The following is a 26130-nucleotide window of genomic DNA, read 5'->3' as shown; positions in this document are numbered from 1 at the left end:
AGTTCATATTTTGTCTGGGGTCCATTTCCATGAGCCTGAGATATAATTAAAAAATTTTCAGGCCATTCTCTAAAATTTCAAAATGTGCCTTAGGGCCAGCCGAGGCTTAATCCGGCACTGGCTCCACTCCACTTCCGACAAGATGACCCCAAGTTGTGGAATTGTCTCGCTCTGACCCATGACATGATATGAATCACCCCACACTGAACTCCGCGACATTAATTGGCTTGCACAAACTCCCGTTCAGGCCCTGACGACCGGCCGGGGATGGCGTCGGCCCCGCATGCCCACCCGGGCACCCCCAGTTCATGCTGGTCAATGTGCCTGCTTCGTTATATGCCATGCGGCCCGAGCTGTACAGCAAGCCCCTGCTTGATCGCGGCTTCACCGGCTGGAGGGGCGAGAAGACGTCCCGTCTGCAGGAAACAACCGTGGCTGCCAGCGAGGATCGATGGTAAGTTGTTAGGGTAAACCCATGCACAGACCAGAACAAGATGTGTGCCATTCGTGCCCTGCTCTGTGCGATGATAAGGTATCACGGCTGCGAACGAGTTTGCCGCCATCGAGCACGTTCCATACAGTAAACGCGGATCCGCCATGACCCACGTGCTCAGCACTCACGTTCACCCGATTCTGCTATTGTGTGTGTGGTGCCAACACCGATCTGTGTCAGGAATTGGTGGAACGATCGGATATAATAATAATTAAATGGAGGTTTGGAATGAAAAAGGATATAGATAAAAGTATCAGATGGAGAGATGGAGGGAAAAGAAGATGCCGATATCATGAAATCCAGAAATGGATTGAAAAGAACGAGCCACGAGTTGTTCGTCTTTTGGCTGCTCCCGTTCGGGGTCTCCACAGCGGATCATCCGTTATGATCCGCATCCTGATTTGGCATAGGTTTTACACCAGATGCCCTTCCTGACACAACCCTGGTCGCCTCTGACGACACAGGGATAAGGATTGGGTTTCACCATGATTCCGGGCTGCCCTGCACCCTCTCATAGCGCAGCCCAGTGCAGAGCACCCGTCATCAAGCGATCCTCCAACCCAAGCCTCCGCGTAGCCGGATTACAGGCGCATGCCACTACGCCTGGTATGAAAAGAACGAGCAGCGAATGTCTTGCACATTTGTGTTCCATACAACGTGGCGTAGTTGTTGTTTTTCTATTATCGGCCTCTCACAATGTAGTTATTGGCACCAAGCTGCCAGCCACGCTGTCGCCGATATTGGGTCATTTGCTTCTGTGTTTTGAAAAACAACATCCGTGTAGCCTCTTTAAGAGATATTAGTTCGTATGCCTTTTCAATGCAACCAGCAAACTCATCCCAGATCATCGGAAGTTCGAGACGATCATCTCGAGCTGCCAGGCATACTCTATGGACTTGCCGCAGAAATTATTTTGAGGGTTTCACTGTATCCTCGCAGCTGCGCTGCTGTTGTATCTTTCCCATCCCCCTCGGCACGTGCTGCACATGTTGGCCTCCGTGGGGACCCATTGCTTACAGTAAAGGGCGTGGCTGCAGTTTCCACAGTACTGGGGCAACTTAGCTAAATATAGCATAACAATTGTGCCTTTTGTGAGGAAAGCACCAAATTTGGCACACGAGTAGCCTATCATATTATGAACAGATTTGGATATTGGGCCATCTCAAAATTTTTGATGGCAGTGGAAAATGGCTGCCACAGCCATCAGCGGCTGAATTTGAGATGGCCCAATATCCAAATCTGTTCATAATATTGTTGCGAATTCGCGCCCGCCGGCGTGCGAGCGGCCACGTAACTCGAATCACGGCACGTCGCCCACCGGATGGACAATTCCGTCGTGACCCTCTCGGACTAACGCCGGGAACTAGTCACGGGTGGGCCTTTCGGCCTCACCACGATCGTGCCAATCGGCCCCCCGCGTGGGATAGGGTTGCTCGCCAAATTCGACCTACCTAAGTACCCACACGGAGGGTAGACCGGGCGATCGCACCTCGCCGCAGGTCGACTTCGGACACGGGCCACTTAAGCGACCCGTTCCGTACTATCGGGATAACCGAGCGGTGTTATCGTCAACCTCGACGGTTCCGATTAATTATTGGGCGTATTTAGCCCACTACCAACCCTTTACGTGAAGTAAGATGGAGATTCAATTAAAGAAAAGACGAAGCGAAACGGGAAAAACAGTTCAACATTAGGCACATTTATTCCGCGGCAAACGGAAAGCACACATATACAATTACAACAATTATGCACCAAAAGCAATTGCAACAAAAGAAACACAATGCAGATCTACTACCGACTACGCGAGCACACGGCAACACTTACACAGTTTTACTTTACAGACGGCGCCGACAACACATATACTCAAAAGCAAAAGAAAAAGGGCCACCCTCAAATACAAGGGGGCAGACCTGTGGCGCGAGACCGGGTGGAGCCTACCCGTCTTGTGATGAGCCGCAAATGCCGCGGCGGTGCCCCGACTCCGCGCTCCTCCGTGGGTTTCGTTGGCACTGCTTGGAATGGGGTGGAAACGGGGCCCCCTTTCCGCACTATCTCAGCGCGGGGGGGGGGGTGGGGGAAGGGGGGAATTGTTGATGCTCTGGGGAAAGAGGATAGCTGGCTTGCTTGGGTCCCGCGACGAGCGACTCCACTGCGACCTTGACCGCGCTCCCGGCTTCCCCTCTCTGCAGCTCCCCGACAGACTCCGACTCTCCTCCAGACCCGTCTTGACTGCTGCTGCCACACTCCGCCGCCGCCACACCTCTCCAACTCGCCCGAGCCCAAAACTGACTGAATTCGCCCTGCGCTCGGCGCTTTATAGTACGGCAGGAGAACCCATATGCAAATTTCATGATCAGGATGAGCTCGGGGGCGGAGCCACGTGCGCCCATTGGACGGAGGAAAAGTGGGCGTGAACCTCCCCTGATCCTCGAATTTGCATCTATCGATTCTACTCCGACGCACCTGGAGGCGGGGCCAAATCGCCCCGCGCTTGCTGATAGGACGGAACAGAAGTGGGCGTGTATCATTCCTGATCCGACTCCTCCTCGGAAAGGCCGCACTTTGTACCCGTGGCTCGGCGCGTGCCCTGTACGAGTCCAGGACAGCCTGACGCTCGGCGCCCACAAGCGGCGCGGGAACGGCCGCAGGAGAGGCGAAGGTGGTGGAGGGCCTAAAGTGGCAGTGATGGCCATGGCGACGCTTGGAATGGCGGTGATGCGATGTTTACGGGAGCGAGCCGTGACGGTAATGGTCGTGGCTGTTGGCGTTGTTGTTGTGGTGAAGTGGCGTTGCGGTTGGTGGTTGTTGTGTGATGGCGGTTGAGATGTGGTTGGTTCAAAATAAAGATAGAACAGAAAAACGGCTATCTTAAATGGTCGCAGCCCGAATGAATCACATTTATTCCCTCTAAACAACGGGTTTGGGGCTAACTACACATGTACTTACAGAGATATCTCACCTACAGGACCTGAATGGTGGTTTGCGAATTTCCTCAACCACAACAATATGTTAGGCTACTAGTGTGCCAAATTTGGTGCTTTCCTCACAAAATGCACAATTGTTATGCTAAGTTGCCCCACTACAGGGGGTGTCCAAGCGCAGTGCCTGCTGGTCTACGCGAGGACCCAAATTGAGATTTACCTCAGGAATAAGCAGAAAAGAAGAGTAGAAATGAAGTTATTGGTGTAAACAGACTGAGCTATGAGATCCCCGCAACGCACGTCCCGTTGTCCCGCAAGACAAAAGGGAAGGGACTAATCTAAACGTACAGTAATGGAATAACTGTCTCGGTACCATTATATGTTGGATGCCATTGCCTTGGAGGCATGTGGTTCCTAGAACCGCAACAATGTATATACATTCATTCTAACCACTCACTGACTGACTGATATTAAAGTTTGGTACCTTGCGGGTGATGGAGAAACCTGAAATTTTGCATGCTGACAGACATCGAAGCCTTTACACCGGCAAAAATCTCAGAATCATTGGAAAGTGTCTGTAAATGAAAATATAAATGAAATTGCTCATTGAGCAAGGAATTGCCAGAATAACTTAGTCATATCTCCATGATCTCTGAAAAAACAAAAACCTGGAAATCAATTTGGTTCTTATAAGTCGATAGTGCAAACTGTTTATTGAGTTATAGCACTTAGTTTGGTCATGATCATAACTTGTAATAGTCAGGGATGTTAGGGCATTATAGGGACTGTTTGGTTCAGATTCTTCCAAAAGCACCAAATTTGGCCCAAATGTCGCCCATGCCATACTTTTTCGATTTTAGATGGGTGCCAAGACGAGTGCCCCGGGACCGCCAAATTGGCGAAATCCAATTATGGCCACCATCCGGGTTAGAGGTTAATCGTAGTTATAAAACCAAAAGGGCTAGAATCATGAATAATACCACTTTTTCGGGGTTTTCGGGGTCGGAGAATCAGATTCTGATGTTATTTCAACAATTTGAGGTCAAGGTCACCCCTCAAGGTTATCCTAAAGATCATTTTGGGGTCAAACCCGGCGTTTTGGGGCCGTCATTTCAAAAATGGCCTACCTACGGCCTCTATGGCCTACCTGGGTTATCAATCAAAAGAACCCGTTAATCATTTGGAAAATAAGACTTGAATATTTTTAATTTTGAATGTTTTTAATTTTGACTCGTAATATCATAAACTTTTTGTTTCATTTTTAAGATAATACCAAGTCTGTGAGTGTCGACATGTCCAGCAGCGGCGGTGGTACCTGATGCAATTCGGAGCTGTGACGTCTTCCCTATCTCACAAGACTATCCTATCCCTGTTCTTGCGTGTTCAGGAGTGGATCTGGAACCTGCGACTCAGCCTGCTATCGTGTCGCCGTGATGACGAGACAAAAGTTCTCTGCGGCGACGAGCCAACATAATATGAGTGTCAAACTATCTCCTCTACCAAAATTATGAATTGGGGACTCTGTTGTCTTTGTCAATTGGACAAAACTGGAGAAGCCTTGCAAACTCCTAAGGAGGAGGGACTTGTATCACTTCAGAGAGATCTCAAAGACTTCAATGCTATCAATTCCAATAATTTTCCTTCTGGTATCAATGTCACAATTAGTCAGTTGAATGATGGCTCAGGTATTGCAGCAACTCTTAAGTTGTATAAGGCTAGGTATCACAAAACTTGCAGGAGTTATGGTAGTAGTTCTCGTGTCAAACGGGCGAGAGAGAAGCTAGACAAAGAAGCCCGCTCTCAGAATAGTTCCAAAAAAATCAGGTCATCTGGGGAATTTCAGTCTCCAGCCAATGTCAAGTGTTGTGTAATCTGAAAGGCGGAGGACCAGGCCAACCTCCACGAGGGAGTAACCGATGTCGTAGATGCCAATCTAAAGAGTTGGGTGAAGACGAACAAAAACTTTCATTTACTTGGCAGACTAGTTTCCGTAGCGTCTAATGTACATGCGGCTGATGCCTATTATCACCATCAGTGTTATGTACGTTTGTGAGACTCCGCGTGCACTGCTGAGCAACTAGAATTGGTGGGTCCCACACCTCCGCCCTTCATTCCCATCATCTGCACTCAAATTGTAGCCCGGATCGAACATTCGGACACCACCGTATTTAAGCTCTCAGAGCTATGCGAGATGTATCAAAAGCTTATGAGTGATAAAGATCGCCCATGCCGAGACAAAAAAGAGCCACACACAACTCGATATAATACAAGGATCACCTTCTCGACCTCCAAACTGAATGGGCTGAGTTTTCCAAGGGGAATGAAGGCAGGAAGGATATTTACATGGGACAAAAAACAGATTGGGATTAACCAAGAACAGGGTATCTCAGTATCGTACGATCGCGTCATGGAAGTGAAGCGAGATGTTGCACGTGCGGTGTGTGCTCGCCATGCTCAGGATGGGGTGGTGGTACCCACCAACAGCCGTCTCAAGGTCTTCACCACCCACGATGTGGATAATATAGATAGTAAAGCTCAGGGCAACTTCTCACTGGAAGAGTTCCACGGATATGTCCTGAGCGTACATAGCAGCGTTTTGTTTTGTCAGCAGATGTTATTCGCAAAGTATTTTAACAAAAATTGTTCCTGAATAATTTTTGTTGAATTTTTTTGTAGTACCACATTTGATCTTTGACCTTTGAACCCAAAATGGCGTGACTACGACCTGAAATCATCAAAATGAGATAAGAATCATATTCCCTGACCCCGAAAACCCCGAAAAAGTGGCATTATTCATGATTCTAGCCCTTCTGATTTTTTTTTTAACTACGATTGACCTCGAACCCGGATGGCGGCCATAAATTGGATTTCGCCAATATGGCGGCCCCGGGGGGTGCCCGTCTAAAATCGAAAAAGTATGGTATGGGCAACATATGGGCCAAATTTGGTGCTTTTGGAAGAATCTGAACCAAAAAATCCCTAAGATCCTTGACGATATGTCAATCGGACTTGAAATGGCATTTTTATCACAATTTGAAAGTTTTGACACGACACCCCTGACATTCGACACCCGACCACTAAGAAGGGTGTTGGTGTGACACCCCAATGAGACATATGGTTGGATGTAGAATTGGAAGATGCACAATTTGGATTTGGTTTGAAGTTGATTTGGTTTCTTTGATACCATTCCCCGCTCGTGTATATGTATATATATATATATATATATATATATATATATATATATATATATATATATATATATATATATATATATATAAATAAAATACACACACATGTACACACAGTTGAGAGCTGAGAAAACTGTATTATATATTGTGGTCTTGCTAACCAGCTCAACCTCATTGATCTGCACAGTTGTCGGCTGTATTCTCAATGAAGACCTCCCTATGGCCAAAATTTGAGACCAGAGCCATTGCATTTGGATGAAACCTCTGCCTTATGTTTTCATGACTTTTTGCACCCTCCACACACATTCCATAAATCAGTAACTCATCACCTAAATGTCATGCATGGTCTGATGCATATCTTCAATTCAGACTTTAACTGTTAATTATTATGAATTTTTTTTCTTTATAGGTGTAAGTTTCATCAAGATCAGAGGGGAGAGCAGTACTCCATCAGGCTGTGGACGAAAGCTTTGTATGTGCTCAGGTGCTCAGGTGGGCCGAGGAAGGACTTTGCACAACGGAGGATTCCCAATCGGCAACTGGCTTTGGAGGTGAGGTTTGAAATGTGGCTTTCCCAGGAAAGGTCATGGCAGATAGTGAGACCCAGAAGCTTGAAAGAAAGGACTTCTTCCACAGGATTGTTGAGAAAGTGGATGGGGGGGGGTTCTAAATGGTCCTTTCGGAGAGACATAGTGAGAGTGTGAGATTTGTCCGGATTGAAAGACATGTTCCATGTGTTGGACCAGTTTGTGATTTTAACCTCAACTGGTCCAACACGTGGTTGTTGTTCCATCAATGGTAGAGGTGAGAAATAGAAGAGTTTGGGTGTTCATTCAGCCTGGATTTTGTAAATTGAACCAGAAGGTTGTTACTAACTCCAAATTTGGTTACTTAAATCCAAACCTGGTTCCTATCTACAGCTGGACTCCTTCGTTCTGAAAGTTATCACTTAAATTTGTGTTGAGGCATGTGCCAATACTCACAATGAGGGTGTTCCACTAGGACTTGTGTTCTTTGGCATCTTATTGTTTTCACCCAGGCATTGGCCCAAGGTGCTTGTGATGCAAATGCTTGTTTCTCTGCTCTTTGTGTTCATTTTCTCCTCCTGGGAAGGCTGTCAATTCTCAAACCAAACTCTGTTTCAGTCCCATCTGCTTCCTTGCACCTTGTAGCCAACATGGATCAATGCATTTCTGGCTCTTCAGTTCTTCTATTTCTACCATTATGGTTCTCTTTGAATCAGAGCAAAACACTTCATGACTGATTAATGTTTTCCTGTTTCTTTGTTACCTGCACTCAAATAATCCATCTTCCTTTCTTCATCCACCTCTCAACATATTTCTTTCCCTCTTATCTCCGCATATACCATCTATGACTTGCTATTTATTTTTCACTCTTCACACTTCTTCTTTGTTTGTATGCAGCACAAGGCTGTGGGGTAACATCATTGGCTGAGGGCGTGGCTGTGCCACTGATGCAATTCCCTCTGCTGGTTAGGGCAGGAATTTGGAATTTGGTCATGGTGCCGGTGATAGCTAGCATATTCTTCACGAAGGACACCATGGCATCTTTAACATCCAACAATGAATACTGGTGGAAGGGATTCCCAATTAACGTCCATCTGAGGGACGGCACGCACAATGATGAATCACCTGCCTGTGAAACAATGGGATGACGGTTTATAGCTGAGTCAGGATTCAAACCCAGGCTAGACAGCTGAGAAGCTAGTGTGCATACCTCAAGGGCATCCTGTCAGCCCCACTTTTCACACTAATTAATGCATATCACCAACATACATGATTACATCTCTTGTGCCACAGGCAAGAATGTTTCGACTGATCTGCATCAGGATTGTTACCTTATCACAGCCAATGTTCCACCCACACCATTTTGTTCATTCTCGCTTTCAAAACAGATGCGGTTGCCAAACTCAAAACACTTCAACTGAACGTCTATGTGTGGGAAATGCTAGACTCCACCAAAGGGATAATCTGAAGTCTTTAACAGATCATTTGGATTAGAATTCAACATTTACCTTCCACTACTCACAGCTGATTCTTGTCACAATGGTCAAAATATCACTCTACCTCCATTCAAAAAGTTCCTTAATTTGTAACATTTTTACTTTTAAGGTATCCGATCTGTCTTCAAACTTTGGTTAACTGATGAAGGTAAAAAGGAATATGGCATGACAAAAGTCTTCCAGAAGCATCTTGGTTAAAAATTGTTTTTTTAAACAGTCAGTGCTATTTCCTCTGACTTTTATCACTTCTTATACATACCGATGTCCATTCATCTTCCTTGCACAATTCGTTATGCCTGTTGGTCTATATTTCCCATGTCCATTCAGATATCTATAAAGTTTGACAAGGTTTATCAGTGGTCAGTTTGTTTGAACGTCTTCAACAAACAATTTGCTTTCCCTCCAGCCTGCCCTGCTCCGTTTTTTCTTTCTGTTGGGCATTTTTATGACGTAACACCAATGCGTTGATTTTTGACATCTTTGCCGTCATCTCTCCCTCAACAATTGCTCAAGTTTTCATTCTGCTCCAGAGGTTAACATCACCCCAGATTGCTTCCGCAATGAGCAATGCCCACCATTACATTTATCCAATCAAATCAGGAGCTCTCTTCAAACTTTGTTCCATGCTACACAGACATTTGGAGGGGCAATTGCTACACGCTGCAGTATTTTTGGGCATGAAAAATACCGTGGGTTTCTCTTTGGTGCACAGAAACTGTTTACATCTTCTGGGGCTTGTTTCCACGTGGCTCAACCGAGACCGTGCGCGGCATCGCCATTTCGCTAGCTACGTCTATGACCAGCTCCTGCAACAATCAAAGCGAAGGGTGTCATACTCCGGATTAGGCCAAGATGTGCTGGTGGCAAGTATGAAGACTTAGCTTAGTATCTTCATTCCCATTCATTTACGCCTTGTTTTGCTTTTAGGGGTTTTTTTTGTTCTTGTCATGATTCACTTCTTTCTTCTTTTTTTTGGCAGTATCCGTACCATAAGCCATTTGGGATACATTTCTGTTGTCATGTCATTCTAATTTGCTTCTTAGTTTATTTAATATGTAAAACATATGTTCTTTATGCGATTCTGATTGTCTGTGTTTAATGGCACTCTGATGCCTGGATGCATACGGTGACCGAAAAGCTCGCTTCTCTTTGCATGCGGCCCAACAGCTCGATAACTTCCAGTTCTACCATTTCAGAAATCGGCATTTTCTCACATGATGATTTATTTCCCCTCTCCACTTGTCCATACAGTCGAGATGGGCTCGCCCTCGCTCCTCGTCTCCAGAGAGGTTCCCCTGGTTTGACGAGCATTGCACTGCGCACCACCCAGTAAGAACTGATTGGTTTGGTCACATTTCAAATTTGTAAACAACCTGATGTGCCTTCCATTTGGAAAAGGTAGATGAGTTCTGAGATTCAAACTCAGCACTTTTTTATGAACCAAGTTCCCACGTGTGGAGTTGTGGAGGCAAATAAGCCAAGCATCTGACTAGTTGGAGTTTGCTTATGCCTTCTTTCCCATCAGAAAGGAGTTGATATAAGGACAATGGCAGTCAAAATACAAACACTTTGCATAGTAAATGCAGTTACAGTGAAGCCTTTGTTATATGTGGTCATCCCTCATCTCCTGATATTATTTAATAAGAAATGATTTTTACTTGAAAATGATATGCGCTTATACCTGATGTTGGCATAATAGTTCGGGTGGCAGGTTTGGGATCCAAAGGTCCTGAGTTCAAATCTTGCTTGGCTGTTGAATTTATACCAGGTGGGGTTAACTCAGCCTGTCATCCTTCTGAGGTTGCAAAATGAGTTCCAGCTTGCTGGGATGATTGAGCTGTTTGAATACCCTGCGTTGGAGTGGAGATCTGTCCAGGATTCTGCCCAATAGCCAAGGAGACTGCTTTGGCACCACCAATGCTCTGGACAGAGTATAGTCCTGATGGATGGATGAATGAATACATGCTTGTATTGCATGTATAATATTGTAAGTACAAGGGTGGAAACTGGTAACTCAAGGATCTTCTTCTTGCACGTTTGCAGCTTGGCTGCAGGGTAGCTATCAATTTGTTGGGGCATGACGATGCCGCTGATGCTGTGTCCCAATACCAGTACACTGGTACTCATTTTGCCGACCTCAGAAGGATGACAGGCTGTCAACACCACCTGGTGTTAATTCAGTGGCCAATGGGGCTTGAACTCAGGACCCTAAGATCCCAAGTCAGCCACCCTAACCACTAAGCCAACACTCGGCTTCAACTCCAGGATTATCAGTTAGTTTATGGCCTGCAATTATTTTACACATATATATATATATATATATATATATATATATATATATATATATATATATATATATATATATATATATTGTCTACAACTTGGTCACAATCGTGTTCAAGCATCCCTTAATCATGATAAAAATTTAGAATTCCAAATGGGTACTGGCACATGCAATAGCCTTCTCTTTGACTATATACATCGTGGGATCTAAAACGTCTCCATGTGAATGCTCGCAGATGGGATGGCTAGTTTCATATCCCTCCAAAAGAGGGAATGATCTTTGATGCAATGCCCTGCTTGCGAAGCACTGACGTGACAGTTGACAGTCAGATTGGGAAACAAACCCAGCCGAGACAGCTTTGGCAGAGGCCAGTGCACTACCTCTGGGTTGTCTTTTCAGTCCTATATGTCAATGAATGAAATCAAGAGGACGTTGATCAGAGTATGCTAACAGCTGTGGGAAGGAAGGAAGCAGCACGTACCATTTTTTAATTCTTTGCTATGACTCAGCCATTGTTTGAACTGCCGACCTCCCGGACTCGGAGCAGATGCTCTCACCATTACACCACCGAGTTTTGGTAACTTGTCCATTTTACACAACAATCACCATTCTTTTAATTTTATACTTCAATGTTTGACTATGAATTTGAACTTACATTTTACCCTGATATTTAACAGTCTCATCATTTATTGACATTATTCCAGACATGGTATGAAATGGCTCTATTCTCCCGTTCTTTACTTTCCTAACCATTGCAATGGGTTCCCTTTGAATACCCAAGTCTCTGCACTAACCCTTCAAATTAACAGTCTCTCTCACATTCGGCTAGAGCCACCAGACTATGGTACTTTGGATATACAGTCATTAAAACCGAAGTGCAAAACAAAATTCAAACTTAACTTGCAACATCATCCTGAAACACTGGGATGAAGATTATTATTGATTCAAGTTATGCCAGCACTTTGAACGAATCATGTGATTTCTCTTGGACTTGGAAAACAAATTGAAAAAGTTTTCTACTAGTTTAAACTTTCCCTGCATCCCGGTTTGCATCTTCAATCACAAATATCGAGAATGAACTCCGTGTTTCCACTTTCGACAGTTGCATCCGGTACTTAATTGAATTGTTCAAAAATCTGACGGAATGCCAGACAGACGGATGAAAAGAAAACCTAAATCCCTTCCTTAATGAGATTAGTTGTGATATTAATTTGCACACAATGCATAAAGCATCCTTTGCGATTCGATTACAGTGCAATCCATATTATTACGCAGCTGTGACTTAGTTGGAAATTATATCGTTTGATGAGTATCAAAGTTTGGCGGCATGGTATCCATGACAAAGCTGTCTTGTACTCCGCGGTTATGTCGTAAGCCCCTGAAATCTTTCTCCTATTTGTGGTTTTTACTGCTGAGGCTTTGAACAAAAACTTTTTTCGCCATTTCAGGTTCCAATTTTGAATTTTCATGAATGCTAATATAATGGCCCTCCTCTCGAAGCTTCCCCTGAATCTCGTGAAACCTCACACCTGGTCTCCACAGGAGCTGTTTTTTTTTTATATTGAATCTTCTGTTATTGAAAGAACTAGTACGAATTGCATTTTTTTGTTCAGTCTATAGACAAGCTGATCAATGTACAGGAACCGAATTAGGACAGGACAAGGAACACTGTGACACCATATACAGTTTAACAATTGTTTTTTTTTAATGGATTGTTCACCGTCTCCAGATCTGTAAAACATCTCAGTTGTGCACTTTATACTTGTAAATATGTAAAATTAACAAGTCCATTGAGGGCTGGAAAGATGGCCTCGAGGTACACACACTCATCTCTAATCTCTAAGCTGTCTCGCCTGAGTTTGAATCCCGACCCAGATATAAACTGTCGTCCAGGTGTTTTACAGGCAGGGTGATTCATCGATGCATGTGCCATCCCTTGGATGGACATTACATGGAGGTCCCATATTCTAGCATGAGTTGGTGGATGTTAAAGATCTCATGGTGTCCTTCTTGAAGAGGAGGCAAACTTTTTATTCCTGTCCAAACCAGAGTTGAACCTCTTTCCTGGCCACCCGGTTCGTGAAAGACTTGGGCCAAGCTTCCCCTGGCCAACCCCAAAAGAACGTCGGAATAATTGTGGCTGTTAAAGAAGAAGAAAAAGAGCAAGTCCATTAAAATTTCCAACGTTTTTCGTGGTCTCAGCTTCCAAACGGTAAAGTACCATCATTGGATTGCTGACATGAAAAGCACAACGTGATCTTTCTTCTCTATTCAAGGTCATCTTGTTGAACGGGGTGATGCAGAGGTAGCATGCTTATCTTTCAGATGTCTCGTCTGGGTTGAATTCTCGACCCAACGATAAATTTTCAAGTTGGTGCTTTCCAGGTAGGACGTTTCATCACAAAGTGTCATCTCTTGGATGGACTATGGTTGACATTAAAGACCCCACAATGTCTTTAGTGACGAATTGGCGAATTATCACCGGCAACCCGAACAAGTCACAAATTCCTTGCCAAACTTGCAGGGGGCACCACATCAGAAGCACAGCTGCTCTCCCAGAAATTATATCACCATGGCAACTCCGTGCTGAACGTGAATTGTTGCACTCCACCTTGCATCACTTTATAACAGTTGCAGAAGCATGCTTCGCATCAAACCTCGTTATGTGAACAAAATTCTCTTTTGTTCAAAAAATTCAAAAGTTATGTGAAAAGTTCAAAAGTTTTGTTCAAAAGTCAAAAGTTATGTGAACAAACAAAAAAAAAACAAACAAAAAAAACACGTGCTTTTGACACAGTCTGGCACCCTGCCCTACTCACCAAACTCTCTTCCCTTGGTATTCAAGGCCATCTCCACTCATGGCTCGCAGACTTCCTCTCCTGTCGCAGTCAACGTGTGGCCCTAAATGGAGTTCTTTCATCCCCTCTTCCTGTGCAGGCTGGAGTTCCTCAAGGTAGCGTTCTGGGCCCAGTTCTTTTTCTGGTTTTCATCAATGATCTCTCGGACTCTGGAAAATCCTCTATTTCTCTTTGCCGACGACTCCACCCTCTGCCGTACCATCTGTCATCCCTCAGACCGGCAAGCAGCAGCTTCTTCACTCACTGCAGATCTGGATAAAATCACAAACTGGTCCAACACGTGGAACATGTCTTTCAATCCGGACAAATCTCACACTCTCACTCTGTCTCTTCGAAAGGACCGTTTACATAACCCCCCCATCCACTTTCTCAACAATCCTCTGGAAGAAGTCTTTTCTTTCAAGCTTCTAGGTCTCACTATCTGCCATGACCTTTCCTGGGAAAGTCACATTTCCAACCTCGCCTCAAAAGCCAGTCGCTGACTGGGAATCCTCCGTCGTGCTAAGTCCTTCCTCGGCCCTCTTGAGCTCCTGACCACTTACAAAGCTTTTGTCCGTAGCCTGATGGAGTACTGCTCTCCCCTCTGGGCTGGTGCTCCTGCCTCCCACCTTTCTCGGCTTCACGCTCTCGAAACCAGGGCATTTAAGATCATCGGCATCTCCCGCAATGAAGCTGAGTCTTTGGGCCTCTCACTCAATCACCGCAGGTTGGTTGGTGGTCTTTCTGTCTTCTACCGACTCCTCTCCAGCCTTGCCCCCCCTGCTCTCTCTGCGATTTGTCCCCACCACATTTCCACAGGGCGCTCAAGGTCCGCCAACAACCCCCTTCTGGTAAAACTACCAAAATCACGAATCACTGCTCATCTTCACTCTTTCATTCCTCTTTTTTCCCGCCTTTGGAATAAACATCCTCACTCTATTCTTTCCCATTCTTCCCTCCAGGCTTTCAAAACAGCTGTTCACCACCACCTCTTATCTTCCCCCATCCAAATCCTCGATCTTTTCTACCCCCGATAATCCACCCAAGCCCACTTCCTTCATTTCTCCTGCTTTCCTTCCTGAAAGTCCCTGAAATGTCCATCTTCTCTTCGCCATGTTCCCTGTCCCATCCCCATCCCTCTCCCTTCCACAGTTCACCTAATGTGTCTGTTACCCACTGTTTTGTCCCTTCCACTCCCGCCCCTCTTGTCTCATGCCTCCTTGCTGTGAGTTGTGTGTTAGCTCTCATACGAGCCTCGACCAAGGTATACAAAAAAAAAAAATTAAAAAAAAACCTAGTTATGTGAACAAAAAAATCGCCGTTTGCAGAATGTGATGGCGTCAGTGTGTGCTGAATCTCAAAACGTGCAATTCTTCAGACATCTCCACAATGAGCATGATTGAAATGCCTGAAAGGTGCCCATACCTCACTAAAAGGCATGACATGTCCAGTAATTCACATTTCGTTCATTATTATATCGCAAATCTTCCAATAAGATTGCATCTTCTGTTCACATAATATCTGGGACAATGGGAGAAAAGGAAGCGGATGAAAGAGATGCGTGCATAGAGACGGCTGACGGTTCATCACCTGAGCATCGTTAAGAAATTGATCCTGAAATATATTACCCCAGCGAGACGAGATGATAGAGAAAGAAAAAAAACAGATACAGATAGAAGTACAACTTTTGAAAACTTTATGCATCAGCAGTCTGTCAAGACCTGACCAAAATGAAGTTTCATTAGATTGAAGCGTTTAACCGCTCGTATTAGGTGCCAGGTCACGAAACGTTTCTTCGTCTCATTGATCTCAATGGTAGGAATGAATTATCCTACATTAGCACAGCTGTCACTCCAGACAGCATCCTTCTGTCATTAAGCAGCATTATTGCATCGTTATTGTCATGTTTTCAGGCAGCAGTCGGTGTTGAGAAGCGGAATTGCCACAAGATTTGTTCTGAATGGTAATGAGTTTCAAGATCCTGATTTATATGTCTTAATTTTTTCGGGAGAGGTGGATAGGATAGAAGTAAGCGATAGTGAAACCTCCCTTCGTTAAGGAAAGATATGTTGCATGCATTATCATCAAATGACGAACAAATATGATTTCAGAAATATAAAATAAACAATGAAAACATTACTGTACATTAATATATTAGCGATACACGTCAAAGCCAGCTTTCATTACCACAAGAGTGCGGTAATACCTGGCTATAAGTGAATTGCGGTGTAAGGCAAGAGGTTAAGGATGTACTAGCCTGAAGAAAGGAAAATGCTGTGTGAAAGCAACTCACACAAGCCAACTCTCATTTGATTCATGTTGCCCGAACAGTGTGCACTGCCCACACGTCTGCGTCAATAGCGGGGGCTGTTTACTTGGAGATGGAAACGACAAATGTGAGTGGCTGGAGATCCGAGTGAAAGCAATGCTCGATGCGATGTGGATGCTATGACTGGATGTCGAGCCACTTTGTGTATCAAGGTCATTCTGAACCTGCGTTTGGACGTGTCTTTCTACTGATGAAACTAAATTCCAAATCCTCAACAAGACAACTATCCACATAGTGCGTTGAAGAAAAGGATTCCCCTGACATTGTCCAAAATATTTCCATTCCCGTGACATTGCATTTCTCAAGCATCTTGTAATTTGTCATCGATCAACTTCAAACTCGTTTCAGCTATCATTAACATCACCTGTGTCCAAAAAGACTGTTGTTCTAATGATCGCTATGTCCACGTTACCTCTGTTCATTTTCAAGAAAGTATTATGTTGCGACAACCTCAACCAACTGGCACCAAAGTCTGATTTTGTCACAACTCTTCTCTTTGTCAAACAGCTTTGTTATCCAAACAAATGAAACTTGACTTCTTCTTTTTTTGTATTCATTGTCGAGGCTCATATGAGAGCTAACACACAGAATGTACAACAAGGGGAGCAGGAGACAAGAGGGGTGGGAGAGGGAAAGTCATAACAGTGGGGAACAGATACATGAGGAGATCTGTGGAAAGGAGAGGGATGGAGTGGGGAACACAGGATAAACAAGATGGTACTACAGGGACTTTCAGGAAAGACACCAACAACATCATGAACACAGACAAGAAGGAGATGGCTAGGTCTCAAGGAAACCCAATATGATTAGATCGACGAAAGATCAACGACGAAAGAGATGGTGGTGAACAGCTGTTTTTAAGACCTGGAGGGAAGAGTGTGATTGAAGAGAGTGTGGGAGTTTGTTTGAACGGCGGGAAAAAAGAGGAATGAAAGTGTGAAGGTGAGCAGTGATTCTTGATTTTGGTAGTTTTACCAGAAAGGGGTTGCTGGCGGACATTGAGTGCCCTACGGAAATATTGGGGGGGGGGGACATATCTCAGACAGAGCAAGGGGGACGAGGCCAGAGAGGAGGTGGTGGAGGACAGACAGATTACCGACCTTCCTGTGGTGAGAGAGTGAAAGACCCAAAGACTCAGCCTCATCGCGGGAGATACAATGATCCTAAATGCCTTGGTTTCCACAGCGTGAAGCCGAAAAAGGTGAGAGGCGGGAGGACCAGCCCAGAGGGGAGAGCAGTACTCCATCAGGCTGTGGACGAAAGCTTTGTATGTGGTCAGGAGCTCAGATGGGCCGAGGAAGGACTTTGCATGATGGAGGATGCCCAGTCGGCGACTGGCTTTGGACGCCAGCAAATAGATAAATACTGCAACAGATACAACAAAATCCACAGGTCTTCAGTCACATCCCAGGCACAATGCTGAAAACCTGTTGGTGCCTCCTTTTGAGTCACTGTTCCCCCACAACGTTAAGGCTGCAATCCATAAAATGATGGTAAAACCTGCCAGATTTGCCCCATATAAGCAGCAGGATGACCCAAAATCAAATGCTGCCCAAGCTGTTTTCGATAAATAATTTATATCGTCATTGAAGAAGCTATCAGGATTGTTATCAAACAGCACCTGAGAACAAATTACCTGATCACAGATGGTCAGTTTGAGTTGTGCAAGAAACTGCTCTGCTTTGAACCTCCGCACAGCCTGAATATAAACACTGGACGTGAAGACGGCCGGAAGCTCCTAAAATGTAGTTGCATGAGCAATAGTTTGGATTCATGCCCGTCGTGGCTGTAATGTGAAAGGCTCTGATTAACCTCGATTGTTTTCACAGTTACGCACCAATAAAAGGTATAAAAAATGTCTCAGTGAGCAGCACAATTGTGCGGCTTCGGGTTGACGCTATTTGGCTCTGTCTTCCATTTGCGCCTGTTATCCTGTGAGCTACTGTCCAGTTGCTTGCTTTCAACGCACAGTGGCCTATATCTTCCATGAGCCTTGATCTATAGAAATCACAGTTGAGCCATTTCTCTGTTCATGTTCACCCACGAGCATCGACATAAGAAAAATATATCAACATAGATGTGGAAATATTAATCGCAATCAAGTCAGTCCAGGATAACAGAGTTCCGTAACCAAACAATGATGCTACCTTCACCATCCATGCATTTCTTCGGCAAAAACAAATGCCATAGAATGGAAATGGTAACTTAAACAATGACTTGTCCGAAACGATTCTGAACAAGCCTCACACATTTTCTTTCCAATCTTCTGGAAAAACCAAATTTCCTTGAGCTCGCTGAATCGGGGGCTAGCTCAGTGAACTAACCAAGCATTGCCTTGAATTTCTGCACCAAGATTGATTATGGTAGGAAGAATCAGCAGAACAATGAGTTTTTAACGCTTGAAAAGAGGCCAAAAGATCTGGCAATAAACCCTTTCACAGCAGAATTTATGAAATAGATGGACAGCATTGCTGAATCCAACAAATTTCGTTTCATGTAACACCTTCACAATAATATAATACCTTTTATAAATACGCACTGTACCATAGATGTCATCAGCAATGACCGGATTGCTCATAAGAAGAGATGCGCACCCTTCATCCTGAATACTTGTTGGATTCTTAGAAAGCTGTACAATGCACGAAGTGAGAATATTTTGCCAATGATGACATCATATGAGTGTTCTCATTGACTGAGAGTTAGATTTATGATGTCAATCTTGAAACTTATTTTGTTCACCTGAGATGAAATGTTGAAATAATTATCTCACATTGCCTTTGTTATACATTATATCCACTATGTTGAACCAAGCATGAATTATAAAGCAGGTGATGACATGATCAAGTATTTGAATGAAGAAATATTTCATTCTATCCTTCTATTCAGCAGTGATGCAAAAGTATTTAGAACTCTGTAATGTAGCGTTTCCATCTCCTGTTTTTTTTTTTTTTGGGGGGGGGGGTTATGTCTTCCTCCTTTCAAGCCCTTTATAACATGGGCAGCTTTTGAGCTTCTTTTCCAAATCTGCATTTTCGTTCTTCAATAGTAAATATACTATCACAATAGCAAGAATTGCTTTGCAATACATGTCTCCTCCGGTCCTAATGAATGTTCAGGAGACAAAAATTTGCTTGTGTTTAACACACGCTTGAGCCGAAACTGGAACCAAAATGAAGAAGAAGACGATGAAGAAGAGGTAGAAGAAGAATCACTCCAACGCACCATGTTTGGGTCTATTCGGCAAAATAAAAGGAAAAGCAATTTTCACTTACTGATATATTTTGTAGGTGAGAAACCAATAAAGACAACTAGGATAACAAACCAGAGATAAAAAAAATTTGTTTACTTTTAATGCATGCTTGAGCCGATACCGGAACCAAAATGAAGAAGAACAACTTTCTAAACCACCATGTTTCGTTCGTTTCTCGGCTTTGCCTATTTCACATTAAAAACTAGAGGGGGAGCACGTGGTAGAGTGCAAAACCTCCGCGCCAATACTGCTGGGTCACTTAAATTAACCTGATATCCTATTCATTGTAGGTCAAAACGGATCAGACTCTACTGAACCACGATTGAATAAACTAAACTCGATCGATGCGCATGCAGAAATGCCAAAAAAATAAAATCGAAATTTTTTTGAAAAAAAAGTTGCAGAATTTCTGGGCTTTTTTCTCTAACAAATTTTTTGGGGGGGTTGGAAATCACTTAAAACATGTAGAAATGCAAAAAAAAAAAAAAATTCAAATATTTTTCAAATAAAATCGAAATTTTTTTGAAAAAAAGTTGCAAAATTTTCAGTTTTTTTTTTTTTGGACCAAGTCCAAAATCTAATGGCATGATCGTAAGACCATACCTAATCCCCCCACCAAGTTTCGTCGAAATCCGTCCAGGAGTTTTTCCGTAATACTGTTCAAAAACAAACAAACAAACAGACAGGGGTGAAAACAGTAACCTCCATCCATCTTCGATGGCGGAGGTTAATAACATGATTTCCACACCTGAAGCAAAAACATATGTACTGCTTATGTGCATTTTCGGAGGATATAATGCATTGTGGTTATATACCTGGGATCATTCCAATTGCACTGGGCTATGAACTAATACCCAGGCATAAGGCCTGAGTCCTGCCGATCTGTGCTGCTTCATGCAATGGCGGCACATGATTTTATTGTGCTGGAGTCAGGTCAGTTGGCCAGCCAATGGGTGTACAGCAGTGAAGTGGAGTTATGGCAGATGAACACTGCCCCATGTATCATGTGATATTTTCTAAGTCCAAAACGGGCATAACTCTGTGAAAGATTGATGAAATGTCCTGAAACTCGAACTTCTTCTGCAAGTTAATATAATAAAGCCATGTATCAAGTTTCAGTTGAAAATGTTGAAGGGTATGGGGGAAAAAAAGTGTGAAAAACCACAGGTGGGACTGACAGATGGAGAGCAAACCTATAGTCCCCTCCATCTATTTATTAAAACCGGTAGGGGACTAATAAATGGAGCTTGTGTGGCTGTAGCTTTGTCAGTAATTTTGACTCGTCGATTGGTCACTGCACTGACCATTTGAGTGTGCCCTTTTTCCCTCCACTCGGCGATTGGTCGAGGCACTGAGGTGATTATGTTATCGATGATTACGGTGCGGTGTCTTTATCACACGCTTTCCTCACCTCGTGTTTCCTCACCTCTCACAGCGGTAATTCCAATATTGGTCATGACGGTGCGGTGTCTTTATTACATGCTTTCCTCACATTGTGACTCATCCTGGTGATTACTATATTGACAGCGGTGCGATCTTTGACAATTTTTGCAGCACGATCTTGCAGTTTAGCAGTACTTTGGCTCTGAATTTTGCAAATTGTACGGTGTCTTGTCCCGACAATCCAGACAAAATTGCGGCTCATAGGAAACGTAGATCGTACCCAGAAATGCCAAGCCAGAGTTAAGAAGACCCTTCCCATGTCGTTTTTCTCAAAAAATGTGTGGGGTAAGGGGTTCGATTAAATATCTAGTTTTAATTTCTTCTTTTGGAAGGTGGTAGAAGGGAAGGAATGAGAAGGAAGTTAAGAATTGAAAACTATTACACTAAAAATGTCTCTGGACACCGTGATATTTTGTGTTCGGTTGTGGTGAATCATGGCCATGACTATGTAAATTATTGTGACATTTACTGAAGAAGCTTATCTATCACCCAGGATGGTTGAAGGTTGGGTAGTCCTTAAAGCGTCCGTATTACGCCGTATAATATTCCGTTTCTTCCTCATCATTACCTCTGCCACCGAAAGTGTAAGGAGGTTATGTTTTCACCCCTGTCTGTCTGTCTGTCTGACTGTCGATCTGTTAGTTTGGCTGTCTGTTGGGTCGCCAAAATAGGTGACCCTTATTGTTGGGTCGCCAAAATAGGTGACCCTTATTTTTCAGTAATTCTGTTTGTTTGTTTGGATGTTTGTTCGTTTGTCATCGACATAATTGGTAGTAAACGTTGGCGGATTTTGACCAAACTCGGGTGGTAGGTACATCTTATGACCGAGTGCTTTGGAAATTGTGATGGTTGCTAGGGACGCTTTGGTTCCCTAGCAACAACCGAAAAACCTTCAAAATCGGTACCATTCACGCGAAATCAATTCCGAAAGCCATTATCCCACGTAGGGTTATGGAATTTGGCACGAATGATCTACAGGTGATGCTCTGTCAAATATATTCCGGTTTTTGTGATATATGGAATACTTTACCCGCAGCGCCCCCTACAATTAGGGTATGCGCGAAAATTGGCGAAAATTGAAGGCCCCCTTCCGACCAGGTGAATGCATTAATACGAATGAAACTTTGCAGGTTCATGGTACTCAATGAGTACTATAATTGTGCCTCAGGACATATTGACCGATTTCGCTTAGGTCAGGAGTCAAAGGTCAATTAGTGCAAAAATAGATAATATGCGAGAGTTGGAGGTGCCTTCGTGCCAAATGCTACTCCTCCTAGGGTATGGTCGGATGGTCATGAAAATTCACACTAATCGTCTGGAATACATTGTGCACAAACGATCGAGCCGGATTTTCCATTTAGACCCTTGTTCACCCACAGCACCCCCTCGGACGTTGGGGATTTCCAATTTCAAACCGCATTTTCGGTACTTTTCATTCAAATGGATTATTTCATTCAAATTTCATTTCATTCACACCCAGTATTTCATTTCATTCAAACCGAGTAGTTATCATTAGATGGAACTGGATGAGATTTGATATGCATAATCTTAAGGTGATTCCCTATCTGCTATATGACATCCATTTTGCTCTATATCTTATAGTTTCCATGCTCGGCAACCCATCGCCGCCTACTGGCTTGTCTATCTGTCTGTCTGTCTTTGAGCTTTCACCTGGCTCATTATTTTCATTCTGTCTCGAAAAGGTTACGGCTGGATTCAGACGAAACTTGGTGGACAGGTTGGGTTTGGGACAAATACGAATTGATTTGATTTTCGTGAAGATGCGGATCCGGATCCTCAAAATTTAAAGTTATTCTTCACCATTGAGAGATAGAGCAAAAAACGATATATAGTGTAGTATAATATGGTATTTCAAAAGGTTGTGGATGGATTATGACAATACTTTATGGATGAATTTGGTAGGTGACAAGAACAGGCGGATTTGATTTGGGTGCAGGTCCAGATGCAGATCCAGCCTAATGGTGGGATACAAAACGTAAACTGTTCAGCCAGGCGGAGGTGTGTACTCCTTCTGCTCTATGTATCCATCGGCTGAGTGCACATCAAATAGTGCATCAGTAACGATTGGAGTGAAGGTGCAGGATGTATTATGAATGGAATGTGGATAAATTAACAAAACATCAAAAGACATGAAAAAAAAAACATTGCATGTTTGAACTAGCAGGCAATGGCCTTTTATTTGAATCATCTCGGTATTCAGATTGAATATGCTGGGATAAGACACAAAAATGTATTTATCGAAAGCCAAATCGGATGAAATTGTGAACCCCCCCCCCCCATCACATATGATGAAGTTAAATGACCAAGGGAAATGTACCTCACTACTTCATAAAATCAACTGTTCAGTGCCTCTCATGCTTACTCCTGAACACATTGCAAACATTGCAAGTGCAATAAGAGCAAAACCATCTGTCTTCTTCCATTTCTAACGCCTCACTTCATGGTAAATGGAGGATTTGAAATTACTATTTATAAACGTCCTTTGCTTGCCTGTGTTATATCTGAAATTGAATCAAGGCAAAGGAATTATGACCAAAACTGCAGTAATTGATATGAGCACCAATTGATCTTATAACAATGAAACCATGGCAGGGTGTGACATGAATCTGGGTCCAGAGATGTCAGGCTATGTATGCCAGCTTGAAAGATAGACAGTGATACATAAGGTAATCAAGGAATGGATTGTAGGGGGTAAACAGCTCCCTCCCCCACTCCACCCCATCCTATCTGATGTCATGGCATACACATATAAATAACATATATATATATATATATATATATATATATATATATATATGTATATATATGTATATATATGTATATATATGTATATATATATATGTATATATATGTATATATATGTATATATATATATATGTATATATATGTATATATATGTATATATATATATATATATATATATATATGTATATATATATATGTATATATATATATATATATATATATATATATATATATATATATATATATACACATACATATATATATATATATATATATATATATATATATATATATATATATATATGTATTCATATATTATCGGCTGAGTATTTAATCATACCTTGCTGTGATAGTGTCTGATATCATCAGTTGGGATATCAATGCATTTCTAGTTCCTTTTCCTGTCTGGAAGAATTTTCCCACTAAAAATACTCATCTCCACTTCATAATGGATAATATCAACTTGGAGCTTTCGCAGAATATGTTAACTGTCATGATGTGCAATATGTAGCTTATTTTCAAGTGTTGGCTCTGCATAAGAACAAAAAGAAGTACAAACTAACCATTGGCTTTTCTCCTAAAGAAGGTCCAGTGATTGAAATTTCAATCACACATCATGTCTCATGGTGGGAAACATACACTTAGCAACGTTCAGTTCATGCAAAAAAAATCCATAGTTTCGCTTGTCCACTGATGCAGGCCTTCACTAACCTTCACTAACCTTCACAGAGACTCGTATTCCATATCATTTCACAATGGCTGGAGTAATTATTTTCCTCCTCCAAACCCACTCACTCATTAGAAACCAATATTTGTAACTTTTTTTTTATTTAAGAAAAACACCATTTTAAGACATTCTGTGCTCTTCCCACTTATCTGCCACTCATTACACCTCCCTCCTCACTCCATTCCATCCACTAATCCTCCAACTATTTTCATCCTCCACACATCAGATGGGAGAGTGTCTTGTACACCTTTCTGTTGCTGTTCATTTTCTGTTATTTTAACAAAGAATGTCGCATCTATCACTTCTAATTTGAAGTTCTTTATTGATTAAGTCTCATGAGGCCTTCATCATGATTACAGTTCTTGAGGTTTTACTCAATAATCACGGTGAACATCTTTAAGTCAATTCTCCACCAACAATTCTGCCACATTTCCATATGTCCTGATGTTTCCCAAAAAGCTATTGTGACTCTTTGATAAATAAAATCATAACAATCATCTAAATTGTATTAAAATGACTTTCATTGTTCGTGGAAAACAAAGTAGGAATCGGGAGTCGAGACACAAAAACTTGTGGCATTTTTTATTTTAACACACATCGAAGACTCATTGAAGAGCTTAAACCTAAATCATATGTAGGACAAATACATGCGGAGGCATCAGTTGATTTTTGCATGAATTATGAGAACAGGAAATGTAGGTAATGGACAAACACATGGTATATGAACCTGGTTTGTAGAGCATCATAAGCCAGTCTTAATAGTTAGGGTGGTGGGCTTGGGATCCTAGAATCGTGAGTTCAAATCCCCTTTTGCTGTTGAATTAATACTAGGTGGGGCTGACTCTGCCTGTCATCCTTCTAAGGTCAGCAAGATGAGTGTCAGCATGCTGGTATCCTATGTCGGAGTGGTGACCCGTCCAGGAGTGTGCCCAATAGCCAAGGAGACTGCTTAGGCAGCACCAACACTCTGCACAGAGTATGGTCCCAATGGATGGATGGATGAGCCAGTGCGGTTCAATTATGTATCAACAGGCCCACCCAGCTTCCCTGTTACATGAAGAACTTCAACTTAAAAGTGATATTTCCTCATCATACTGCTCTACAGCAAGTCCTTGCCATTCGTGGTTTGGCTATTTGCGCGTCACAACTGGGGAATTTTTTTTTTCCTGGTGGCTCAGGTCGGCTCAGGCACCATGAAAAAAAATTATGTATCACATTCTCGAAACAGTCTCGTTAACCTCTTGCTGTGTCCTATGTTCAAAATGAATGAATAAGATTAGATGGATAAGATATGTCTTGAATTGAACAGGCGACTTACTTTATATCCACCCCCCCCATCCCCTGCTCTCTCTGTTGTAATAAACCTTTTGGTAATGAAAAGCTGTGCAGTATGTGGTCATTCTGGGTATGGGACCTCCATTAAGGGCTCATAAATTGCCTTTAAATACCTGGAAATTGGGAAGTGTGCATTTAAAGCACTATAAAAAGATAAACGGCATGTCAACTTCCATTCCTTTAAATCAGAACAGCCGATTCATCACACGGTCATGGTTTCTTTAACCCCGACATGTGTAGGCCTCCACAAATTACGGACAGAAATGGTGACCTCTCCTCTTCCTGCCAAAGCGGTTCGTCGGGCCCTGCACCCACAACAATATTACATACATATAATATATATATAATATATATAATATATATATATATATATATATATATATATATATATATATGTAGTATCCTTACTACAATTCAAAGAACTGTGTGTGTGTGTGTGTGTGTGTGTGTGTGTGTGTGTGTGTGTATGTGTGTGTGTGTGTGTGTGTGTGTGTGTGTGTGTGTGTGTGTGTGTGTGTGTGTGTGTGTGTGTGT

The 26130-nt window shown here is 42.9% G+C and overlaps 1 protein-coding gene across 1 annotated transcript in view; it reads left to right on the top strand.

Moving 5' to 3' along the window:
- Positions 1 to 239: 239 nt before the first annotated feature.
- LOC147029769 (uncharacterized) overlaps positions 240 to 26130 on the top strand; it is a 60356-nt gene continuing 34465 nt past the window's right edge. The window contains exons 1-2 of the mRNA XM_085873098.1: positions 240 to 454; positions 7012 to 7153. Of these exons, the coding sequence (XP_085729224.1) occupies positions 309 to 454; positions 7012 to 7153 (288 nt within the window). The 5' untranslated portion in view covers positions 240 to 308. The remainder of the gene's footprint in view (positions 455 to 7011; positions 7154 to 26130) is intronic.

Source organism: Eptatretus burgeri, chromosome 3 (genome assembly GCF_056783735.1).
Source record: "Eptatretus burgeri isolate ZD-2024b chromosome 3, Ebu_testis_v1, whole genome shotgun sequence".
Lineage (NCBI taxonomy): Eukaryota > Metazoa > Chordata > Myxini > Myxiniformes > Myxinidae > Eptatretus > Eptatretus burgeri.
This window is presented reverse-complemented; position numbering and strand designations above follow the sequence as displayed.